Genomic DNA, 12,825 nt, shown 5'->3' on the forward strand with positions numbered 1-12,825 from the left:
GTGTGAAAGGAGAGGAGGAGGATAGAAGCGGAGATTATGAGCATTAATATCAATTTGTCGTGTGCCTTCGTACTCGTTCTTTTTTTTTTTTTTTTTTTTTTTTTTTTTTTTTTTTTATCGAGCACGTACACAAGTACCCAGGTTATTAGTTATTACACGAGTTATAATTGGAAATTCTTCATATTCATTAGCATTTAAAAGCAATATTCATCGTTTAGAGGACAGCGATAGAGGATAGAAAAATAACGAAGTATTTTGATTCGTATTTTTTACAAGTTGAAAAGCGATCGTTCCCTTACATTATGAGAATGGATCGCTGTCTTAAAATATTTAAGCTGATCGAAACCATTTATTCTTCCTTAATTGACTTGGCAATGCTCATAGTCATTATTCTCTATTCACTGTTTTTCAATTATCTGCGCAACCAACTTTCGTATTAACAAAAATAAAGTACTTAGAATAGAGGGGATTGGAAAGGGATTAAAGAATGGAATACAAGCTGCTCGTGTAAGGAATAGACAGCAGTAGAAGAAAGAAAATTCTTTCGAATAGTCACACAACGAAATAACATGTCTGCAACTTTAAAATACAGATTAAGAAAAGGCTTTTCAATTGCCTTATCGACTAGTACAACATTCAATATGGTTTTTATACTTTACTTATAATTTATAATTCGGACAATCCGTTCCAACTACAAAATAATTTATAATTACCTTTAATAATGGATTTTGAGACCGATTTAGCCGAATTAAAAGAGAAACGAAAGGGCAATTATTTTTTAATTTGCATTGCCAGTTGATTGACTGAATAGAGCAACGTCGCCATTCGTATATAATTATTAACCTTAAATATTATATTACATTATAATATTAAATATAAATTTCACTCAATATGATGCTTCGTGTATTATGAAAAAACAATATAATTAGGAAAGAGCAGGTAATAATGACACATCTACATATGTACATATTTGAAATCTCGATAGCCATTTCGATTATTTATTATATAATTAAGAAAATATTTATTTTCATTCGATTTAGTTTGAACAAGTTAGATTGAAGAAACAAAAATTATGTTGGTGTTCGCAGCCATTCGCTTGTTTCAGCAAGGAATGACGTCCCTTTAAACTTTTAATCCATCCCATCTTAAATATAAAGTTATTATATTGTACTTCGGTATATTCCAAGTTTGAAAAATTTTCATAGTTTCTATCTTACGTAGTTAGCTTAACTCCGGTTATTTAGGTCACAAGATATTCATATTTTATACGGATTTTATGATTGAGTAAGAAAAATCTTCCAACATAAATACAAAAATCTGTTTTCGTAAAACTATAAGTATTAAATTAAGTTTCATAAACTTTTCGATTTTTAATACTTTAAGGAAGAAGCAATTACTGAAAATTCAAGGCGATATTAATCTGTCGCATAAATAATTCGTAAATTCAGCATAGTAATGCTGCATACAATACATATACAGAGCAGTTTTATTTTCTCTTAAGAGTTATGGCGTATAAATGATTAGTGAAATGAAATTCGCACGGTAGAATAGTTGAGTAGTTATTGAAATTTCTATATAAACTTGTAATATAATACAAGAAATACAGATTTTTACTAAAAAAACTAACAGTTGAATCTATCCGCTAACAGTACTATGAATTTGAACTCTTCTGACAAATATTCAATTTTAATAGAAATGTTTAGTTGTTAGCATATAAAAATATTTAAAAAATAATTATGATATATATATATATATATATATTATATATATATATATATATATATTTGCGCGAAAGTACGCGCACATATATACGCGTGCTAGCACGTACGAAGTTATGTAAATATGTATATAATATTCAAGATCACGAGTCTTGTAATTGAAAAATGTAAAATTTTAATTGAATCAACGATACGTTAACTTATTTCAATTATCCATAGTGAAAGAAGAAAAAAAGTTTGAAAGATAAATCTCCAAATTTTATATATCTTTTCCTTTCAATGACTCCTGCGTAAGTATTATTGACATTATTATGGTTATTAATTATATAAATACACGTAAAGATAAATATGCAAATATAAGAGCTCAAAGCCAATACCTATAAATTAAAAAAATTTGATTTAAATAAGTGCTTAGACATTTCTCGCTTATACGCTCAAAGTTTCCTTAACGCGAAGGACTCAAAGCTTCCATGTGCAAAGATTCATCAAATTACTCGAAGAAAATAAATACTTAGAAAAGTTTTCCAAACACATCGTATACTTATCTCTCTAACTTAGCCTAGTCTGAGAACGCCGATAATACCTTGAAACGTTCCCGGAAAGGTATTTTCCACAAAGTCACGTTCGGAATGATGAACTTCTCACTCCTTTACCTTTACATGAATGAACTTCAAACAGACACCGACTATAGTGAAAACTGCGGATATTTTCCCTCTGCTACGTTCAGCTTTTTCGCGGCCGCAATTACAACTGGGTAAAGTAAAAGGAAGGAGTAATAAAGAGGGATATAAAGTAGAGAGAGAGAGAGAGAGAGAGAGAGAGAGAACGAGAGACGCTTGTTTCTCGATTACGTACTCTAATTCGTATTCGATCCTCTATCCCTGCTGCTAGCGGATTTCCCGAGGGATCAGCGGGATTGGTAACGCGGAAGGGAGAGAAAAGCCCTGGGCAGCGTTTTGTCATTTACGGACTCAAAAGCGGGTAATGTTTGGGATAAGGAAAGCTGGATAAGAGTGACGGAATGGACGGTGGGGTTTGGGGGGTCGGGGGTTAACGAATGATCATTTTTTCGTTATGAGACTTGGAAAAGACGAGCGTCATGCATGAAGTTCCTCTAACGGTAATGCGATTGCACTCTAAATTTAACGCCGTTGAGTTCACTCTTTTTCTTTCTTTCTTTCTTTTTTTTTTTTTTTTTTCCAAGTAAGAGATCTTTACAGACGGTTAAGTTCTTTGGAGTGAGATCGTAGCGTCTCCTTGTAGTTCTCCTACAATCCACTCGATTGTATGGCGCAGAAATTCTCTCAAATGATCGATAATTTACATTATAATTCATATTCATTCGATGAATTGAAACAAATCTCGATCATACGCAGTTACGAGCTCCATGTCAATCGAATATTTCATATTATTCGTTTAAGTTTGCCTATATTTTTGATGATTCCATAAGAATGATTCTGAAATGGACGTGAAATTCTATAAGAATTATAAAACTCTATTAATTAAAAATGCAAGATTATTAATGACGAATTATTAGTGAAACAGTTTGGTATCAATTTGGAATTAGAAGTCGAGTTGGTTTTTTTTTCAATATTTCTTTAGTATTCTAAAGTATACGATGTCAAATAAATGCTCTTTCAAAATAAAATTAATGTTTTTTTTTTGTTTTTTTTTTTGTTTTTTTTTGTTTTTTTTTTCAATCAATTTAAGCAGTTCATATTGCAATAAGAAAATTTATGAAAGACATTCGATTGGATTTATTATATCGTTAATATGTAAGGCGGCAAATGATATAAAATGCCTAATGCGTTAAAACGAAAATATTTGCATGTGTAAATGGAGCTTAAACATCGATATTCAAATAATTTCTCGATTATATTTTCCATTAAAAATATTCGTAATAATAAATTTAAACGCAATACCGAAAAAATTTTATATAAATAGAAATGGAAATATTTATAATAGATATTATTGGTTGATAAAATAAATATTTAAGAAGAGAAATTAATTCGATATTTGCTTAACTCAATATGCATAGTGTAATAATTATTATATTTTTGTCAAGTATAATAATGCCGAAGCTCAGCTAATATGACGTAAATAATTCGATTATGGACCTTCATACGTAAGTCTCTCTTTGTTTTATTAATCAAAAAAAGGACATGAAGATAAACTTTAATTTGTATCATAAAGTAACTTCAGTTTCCCTTGGATACATCGTCTTTACGATCGGCAGAACAAGAGAAATTATTTATCCTCTCAACATTTTACTTTAAACGCAATGAAACATTTTAAATTTCCGTATACGATAAAATTAATACCGAAACCCATAATCAAAATACAATTTATGACAGCCAAAGGGAAGGAAGTTTTAAATAAAATGCTCTCGTAAACCTCATATAAGATCTATATCTTTCTTTTCTTTCTCTCACACTGTATATCTATATGGCCATATCTGTATATAATCGTTTCGCGACATTTTTCAATGTATACGGCTGCCGGGCTTGGAAAAAACGTAGCCATTCTCTTATTCACCTGTACGCGCGCATACATATTATATTATATACATATACATATACATATACATATGCAGATAAATGCGCGTACACACACGTATGATAATTATGAATTCGTGCAAGGCGAAGGTTGCGTGCAGCAGCTGTCCCATCAAAGCAATAGCCTCATAAGAGTACCGTATATTATTATTATTATTTAACATTACGCCACAAAATGCACTTTGAGTCATCGCTCACTTTTCCTTTTTTACTACTTTCGCTCGCTAATTCCATTTTCACGTGCGCAGTGCCTTACAGCCAAGGCGAATCGAGAGCCTCTCTTACGACTAGTTAAATAAAGTATCCGTGTTTTACTTAATGCGTATACGCGACAATATACTTTTACTAACGAGCATAATTTTATTCGTCTCTCCAATTCACTAGGGTTTCTTGTTTTTTTTTTTTTTTTTTTTTTTAATTGAAAAGGTATAAAATAAATGAATAATCAAAAAAAAAAAAAAAAACAAAAAAAAAATTAATAAATAAGAAGAAAAAAAGAACGTATTTAGACGTTAATAATAATGATCGTAATTAAAATTTGACGCCTGAAATTAATATTCAACTGCAATTGAATCCTTTTATTTGTAAATATATGGTGCGCTGGAAGATCGATTAAATAATACCAAGAATACATGGCGATAGATTCATCCAAATGTCATGTATAAGTGTATTTAGATGTATGTGGCCGAGCGATTGAATCCATGAGCCGCGAGCACATGGATTGCGCATACCGACGTTTCTAATACACGCCATGATATTTTATAATAATAAAGTTTTATTTTATTGTTAAAATCTCGGGAGGCTTATTGTCATAAAGTTAGCTCTGAAATTTCGTTTCCATCGGCGATAAACGACCTCGAGATAAGGAAGCAAAATCTGAAGAAGACTCTTCAGATAAAAATTAAAATGTGTACCATCCGCTTGAAACTTTTTAATACCAGCTGTGTTTACTCGGTCCTAATGCTACTCTTAAGCATGAATAATTTTACCTATTGTCTTTATAAAACTTTCGTTACGAGTTTGCACGTTTAGCTTTGTTTGCCTTTCATTCCCCTCCACTGGCTCTGTCACCCTCCCTGTCTCCTTTATACACTAGCGCTCCTTCTTTCTCTGACTTAACTCTCTATTTGTTTGCACTCTTCCACGAATGGTCACGCAAAGATTCGCGCGGCACTTTCGTCTCTCGCGTAAAACGTCACGCGACCTAGCGCCGTTGCACGCGCCATTTTTGACGTATGAATAATGAGATCAGATAAGTAAGGTCAGCCACCGATTTTGCACGCCTTTGTATGCGAATCCTCACCATCGCCTATAATCACATGCATGAGAAAAATACTCAGTCCGCCATAGCTCTCTATCTTCCTTTACTTTCCTTTTTTCTCATTTTTTAGCAGCAAGGCTGCAAATGAGAGTAAAAAGTTGATACGCAAACGCGAGCTAAGTAATTCTTCAAATGTTACGCCTTTCGTCTAACAAAGACCTTCAATCGATAAATCAGGCTTCGCTATTTTTCTTTTATCTTTTAGTTTAATTTTTTGTGTTTAGTTAGTTTTATGATCGTTTTGTAAATTATTTCGCTTCCACATTACTTTCTCTGCAAACAGCTTTACATTAAAAATAATCACTATCGTTATATAAAGCATTAAATAATCTCTAAAGTTATAAAATGTGAAAATTACACACCTTGGAAATGTAAATTAACAATTTCATCGACTACACAATAGGTAATGTTCTTCATGAAAAGCGCCCTTAAAGACTGAAGAAATTTTTCTATTTTACATTTAAAAATTGTAATTTATTTAAATAATCTTGATTAATGTGTTTTTTATTAATACATTAAAACTTCCTAAGACCTGACCATTTTTATTCGTTTCAAGAACCCAAATACTCTCTACAAGTAGTTAACTAAGGATTGGGTCGGGCATATAATACTGTCGTTTAAATACTTAAAAATCAATGATGCATTCAAATTTATTCAAATAACAATTGTGTGTTGTTTATTAACTTTAATTAGTAGCATGGGAAGTAGAAAATGTATCGAAACAATTGTTACGATCTATGAATATATTAGAAAAAACTATTATGGGTAAATGAGTATGAATTGAAGAATTTGAAAAATTCTATATAAATACAATAATTCTAGTAAAATGGTAGATTATGATCATTTTACCTATAATAATCATAGCAGTATCATTAGCTTTCGCGTGCGAGATTAATATCTTAGTTAATTACATTTCAAATGACCCACCCACCTGTACAGATCCTTCTCCTCCTCCTCCTCTTTTACTCTCAATTTTCTGTTCGTCTTTGTTGAGAATTTAGACGCAGTAGAGGGACGATGTAATTCTAACGCGCCAAGATAGAGGCAATCAATCGATAAGGTACCGGTTGATCAAATTGCGGTACGTGGAATAGACTTGGATACACTGGTTAGAAAGAATGGGAGATTGATTCAAGTGGAAAACGAAATTCACCAAAATAAATATAAGTATCGAAAGAATTTATAAGCCTAATTAATAATGGAAAATAACATTGCGAATGAAAAAATAAGAACTAATTTACTATTTTCTAGACACTATACTTTATAAAATTATCTTGATTATCATATGGTATGTTGTATTTTCCAAACAATCGACTAAACGTATTTAATTATATTCGAAAAAGCGTTTTATTTTAAACACAAATATATATATACATATATATATATATATATATATATATATATATATTCTATTGAATCTTTATTAAGATGTGTTGTATCATTTACTTGCCATTATTGAAATATACTTACATTTAAGACATTTAGTTTCGGAAATTAAATTTGTTAAACTTTTAAACAAATCACTGTCCCCATCATTTTTGATTAATTAAATAAGCTTGTGCAAATTGTGTTTTATTCCTTAATGATACCGTATCAAGTACCACACTACCAATACAAATGTATTAATAAGTCAATATAATCAATGTAAAAAATACATGTGTGACCTTTGCCTTTAGAATTTGTAGGAGGGGGGCGGGTGGGAGACAAGCCATAATATAAAATATAGACAGTTAGTAAGATAGTTTATAAGAAAATAAGAACGAGCGACAAGGAGAAAGGAAGGAGAAAGAAGTGTAGCACGTTGCTAACTTAACTTGAGTGTTGTATCCACGCGGAATGACGATAAGATTCCTTCGCTCTCTCTCTCTCTCTCTCTCTCTCTCTCTCTCTCTCTCTCTCTCTGTATCTTATCTGACTTGTACTTGAGACTAGATTTTAGGTAACAGTAAAAGCAGCAGTAGTAACAGTGGTAGCAGCAGTAGCAGAGTTCTCCGAACTTTGCTGATCTTAACCCGGTAAACAGACAGGCAGATAGGACTTTTCGAAAATGTCTGTGAAACCTTACCACCCCTTTCCCAACCTAACTCTCCTTTCTGTTTTTTCTTTTGTATGCATGTTTGTGTGTGCGCGCGTGCGTGAAGGTGTGCGCGTGCTTCAATGTGTAATTCTATAAAATAGCTTGTACACATGAAGACATAAGTGTTCGCGTGGGTGGGAATGTTTGTATACAAGCACGTGTATTTACCTAAAATATTCTTATCGACATATATTAACATTCTTCTGCTGCTATCTCCGTCTATGGTCTTCGCATTCTCCATTCACCATTTACTTTTCCTTTTTGTGAAGATTCAAGCACGTTCTATACCCTTCTCTTAAATTTATCTACCCCTTGTGTGAATGTATACACAACCCTTTTCCTCTACCTTCAAAACAAACGAGTGAGCGAGTGAGCGACTAAGAGAGCGAGAGAGAGAGAGAGCGAGAGAGAGAGAGAGAGAGAGAGAAAACGAGTGGATGAGAGGCAAAGGGCGAGAAGGAGAGAAAGGCGGAAAAGAGAATGCTGAGTCAACCGGTAGAAAGTCAAAGAACAAACTTGAATCGCTAGACAAGACGCTCGCGCGTGCGCGTTTTGCCACGTAAGACACTAACTTTATTACTCCCCGATGTGCAGAATCGTAGAGGAAACACAAGTAGAATATTGATGGATACAAGTTTTATTTTCACTTTGGAAAGAAATATTTTGTACGTAAACATTCAATAAAATATTAATAATGCCTATTTTGTAGTAATAGCAACAGCAATAAGGAATAGTAAAAGTAATGATCAATAATAATGAGAGTAATAATAAATTGTATAGATAAAATAAATTTCAATCGATAATTGAATATGAAAAACCGAGCCATTACATCCTAAAAGTTAATGATCTCTTTAAATGATAATTTGCATAATTTGGGGATTAGTCTTTTGAATGAAGTTGAGTTAAATTGTGAATTAGTTCGTGCGTGCGTACGTATATGTGCGTGGGCGTTTACAAGAGAGGGAGAGGGTGAGGATTGGCGATGGCGGGTTGGTGAGAGGTGGGAGAGGGTGAGGAGGTGGTAGCGGTGGCGGTGGCGGTGCCGGTGGCGGTGGCGGAGGTGGAGATGGAGGTGGAGGCGAAGGAGGGTTAGCGATGTGTGTTCCCTTGTGTGGCTCAACCCGTCATGTCGCAGCCGAATGCCTCGGGAAGAAACTTCATTAAATGCTCTGGTGACTCTGGCTATTCGGGACTCCAGTTTTCCTTTCTTCATACGAGAGGATTTTCGTTAATATAAAAAATGTTTTGAAATATCTCATTGAATTTTATTTTCGCAAAAAAATGTGTTTTTAATGCTTGATTTACGAGAAATATGCGCGTAGGAACGAGTAGGCAAATAATGAGGCTTCGCATTTTCGAAAATAAACTAATATTAGTATGCGCTTAGGGTGGCTGTAATTTTTTTGTTTTCTTAATGTATTTCGTAGTAAAAACGAATTTCTACATTCATTCCGACATTTTTCTACATGAATTTTAATATATATATATATATATATATATATATATATATATATATATATATATATATATATGTATATATATTCATGCATAATAATTGGAATTATATTTTTGCGCTAAAAATATTTTTATTTTGCTGTTCAATGGTATTATTAGTCGAGCCACCCTATGAATATTTATACGAAATATTATCAGATGATATTCAGTAATTTATAAAATGACATTTGTATTACAGATTTGTTTAAGTTTGATAAGGAACAATGATAAATATTGAATTTTTTTGGCTCTTATTAAAACCCCGTGGCACGTCTGCTTCATAAATAGAAGATGGATTGCCATCTGCATCACATGTAAATATTGTAAAACATTTTCACGGATACCCTACTGGATGTAAAATAATTAAATTGATTATTTATTAAGCGAACGAGAGTTAATTTAATTCACGGTTAGCTTTGTAATGGCAATGTTCAACATTTTTAGGAATTATTTCGTTACATTAAACTTTATTTCTCCAATTTAAGCATAAAAATGCACGTGATAATAGGAAAAAAAACTTACTTTACATACAAATTATTAATATTATGAATAAATTAATGATATTAACAAAATTTCATCTCATATCAACGTGATTTTCTATTCGTTTTTTGTCATTGTTTCTCTCTCTCTCTCTCTCTCTCTCTCTCTCTTAAATTGTTAATTTATGCACGATTGCTGCTAATTATGTATACGACATTACGTTTTAAACAGCTAAAAATAGTATGGCAATGTCGAGAACAGATTAAGTAATAAATAGTATAATTATTTTAATGGGTGGAAACATAAGTAAACGTAGTCATAATATAGAAACTTCTTTCACACAAAATACTCGCCATTTAGCGAATTGGCAAAATCTTCGTATCATACTTATGTATTTCGAAGCATCGATTTGATTTTCACTGTACTTGAATTTCTTAATATTTTCATTCGATTGTAAGAAGAAGGGAAAATCGTTTTAAAAGAGAAGCTAATAATGCTCGTTCTAATGGCAATTGTTTCCCAGCGTATAATATATGTGTGTATGCTAAATGACGTAATTGACACGACGAGCGATAAAACTGAATATTTCTATTGTAACATCCATCGTTGGTCTAAGCCGAATTATATAAATCATTTCACGTATCACGTTCCACAAAGACATTTAACAATATTAATTCGCTCGAACATAATAATTCTACCCCTTTCTTTCTTCGATTCTACCGCCCACCTGACAATTAATTTCTCATTCTCGGCGTATCTATAGCGGGGAGCCCCCCACCCCACCCACCAATAATCCCCAATTATCACTAAAATCCCACTTTACTCAATGGGAAATTCCGTTCAGCTCGTGATCGCTGATAATCATTGCACCATCACAACAGACAACTCCCGCTGCAGTTGACCAAAAAAAAAAAAAAATGTCTTCCACCTCGCAATGAGGCGCAATGGCCGAAAAATCCATTAGTTATCAGCAGTGGGCCATGCTGCCTCGCACCACCAACCATCGAGTAAATAAATGAAGCAACGGATGATAGAATTGATAAATAATATTTGACTCACCGGACTCCGAGACAGAGGGACTGCCTGCAGACCTATCGGAGTTCCTGGAGCTGCCGGTGGAGCTGGTCGAGGAGGCGGTACCGACCGAGCACTCCGAGACGCTGCGCCTCTTGGAGAGGAGGGCCGCCGCGGCCGCCGCCGTGCCACACGAGGACGTCACGGGGGCGCTCGAGCTCAGCCCGTGGAGGCCCGGCTGACCCGTCAGCTGCTCGAGTCTGCGCCTCAGGAACCTCTGCTCCCGGAACAGCTGCTCCTTATGCACCGCGTGCTTCCTGTCCCGCTCCTCGAGACTCTGTAACAGAGGTCCGGTCCGTCGATTAACCTTTAAATTCCCATCGTAGACGCCCTTACTGCCCCCCCCCCCCGGCCCTAATTTGGCATCTGCTTCCTGCATCTCTTGTCCGGTCCCGAGCGAGTCACGCGATTACGCTATGTAGTACGTATAGCCATTGCCCTATGCTGCTGCTGCTACTGCTCCTATTGCTCTTTGTTCGGACTCGATCTATTAAAAATAAAAATATAAAAGACGAGATGCTTTTGTAGCTTTTCAAAACGCTTTTCAATCGCAATTGTGCGCGAGGTCCTGGTTTTTCGCCTGCCAATACACAATGTGGACGCATGTGCGCGACATTGCGAATCGACTTGTGCTACGTGCGCCGAGTCCTTAAAGGTGAAAAAGCTGTTGGACGTATTTTTAAATTCGTTCTCACCTACATGCTACGTGAATGTGTATTCGCCGCTTTTTCCGCCTATACTATACTTTACGCGTGGTGGATTATTATAGATTTATATGCGAATCCCAGTATTTACTCACTGTGAATAATTTAAAAATTTGATCTCTCCTTAATGTTACTACTTCGATGAAGTTCTAATCCGTCAATCTACTAATATCAATCAATTACTAAATATCAAGTCGGATAATTCTTAAAAGTCGCGACATCTCTTTATAAAACTGAAGATATATTTCAACGGAACTTGCGCTTCGATTCATTAAGCTTACATTAGACTCTATGATCAAATGAGCCAAGTAACTTCTGTTACGCGTACCCGCGCATAAAAAAGAATATTAAAAGTAACAAAGAGACTTCACTACTTGCACATTTTGACTATTTGACTAAAGATATTCAAGACGATGAAATATTGAGAAAATACATTACACAATTAGTTGAATTACTGTGTATATATATATATATATATATATATATATATATATAAACTAATTGATGAATAATCAACGAAGAAAACTCAACAATTTAAATAAATTCCAACTGAACAGAAAATTTTCTGAATCTCGATCTTTCGGGTAATCATCAAATTAAAATAATTACGGATTATTGGCTTGAGTCGTCGACGGCATTACCTCGTTGCCCAATACTTTCATTCGCTCGAAGACGTGATACATGATCTTCTCTTTTGAAAAAAGTAAAATTCCGAACCAAGAATTGAAGATGAAAAAAGAGATAGTAAAATGTAATATATATATATAGACATGTACAAATTGTACTCTAAGCAGATTCAAATTAAGTCGCATCCCCTGCAGTCAAAAATAGTGGTAAGAATCTATTGGCCTCGTCTCTCAGAGTCACAGGAACAGCATCTTTCTTTTCTATCCCTCTCTTTTACTCGCCCTCTAATTTTCACTCACTCGTTCGATCTCTCCCTTCCCCTCACTCAAACTCGCATACTCACTTACTCTCTCTCTCTTTCTCTCTCTCTCTCTCTCTCTCTCTCTCTCACTGACATTCACTCTATTACTGTGCCAATGTGTCTTTATCTTCCTATGTATATCGCTATCTCTCCGCCTCACCCTCTCTCTCTCAGACTGATCGGTAGTTGTCGTAATTGCGACGATGCCATGCCAGGGGGTCCCACATAATTGGTTTCCTTTGTATTGTGGGACCCCCCTCTCTCTCTCAGACTGATCGGTAGTTGTCGTAATTGCGACGATGCCATGCCAGGGGGTCCCACATAATTGGTTTCCTTTGTATTGTGGGACACGCCATTTCGTAACGCCAGGCCGATCGCCTATCCAGAAAAGAGGCTGGCCAGTTCCGGCATCGTCCATGAAATATCCCCAGGCGAAGAGACAGACAGACAGAGAGAGAGAGAGAGAGAGAGAGA

General features: G+C 34.5%; 1 protein-coding gene across 1 annotated transcript in view; it reads right to left on the minus strand.

Annotated features, from left to right (window-relative positions):
• Window positions 1-12,106, minus strand: part of LOC105364624 (max-interacting protein 1-like) — a 155,226-nt gene extending 143,120 nt beyond the window's left edge. The window contains exons 1-2 of the mRNA XM_011502606.1: window positions 12,065-12,106; window positions 10,705-10,996 (exon numbers count right to left, since the gene is read on the minus strand). Of these exons, the coding sequence (XP_011500908.1) occupies window positions 10,705-10,996; window positions 12,065-12,106 (334 nt within the window). The remainder of the gene's footprint in view (window positions 1-10,704; window positions 10,997-12,064) is intronic.
• Between the last annotated feature and the right edge of the window lie 719 nt (window positions 12,107-12,825).

Source organism: Ceratosolen solmsi, unplaced genomic scaffold (assembly GCF_000503995.2).
Source record: "Ceratosolen solmsi marchali unplaced genomic scaffold, CerSol_1.0 scaffold10, whole genome shotgun sequence".
Classification (NCBI taxonomy): domain Eukaryota; kingdom Metazoa; phylum Arthropoda; class Insecta; order Hymenoptera; family Agaonidae; genus Ceratosolen; species Ceratosolen solmsi.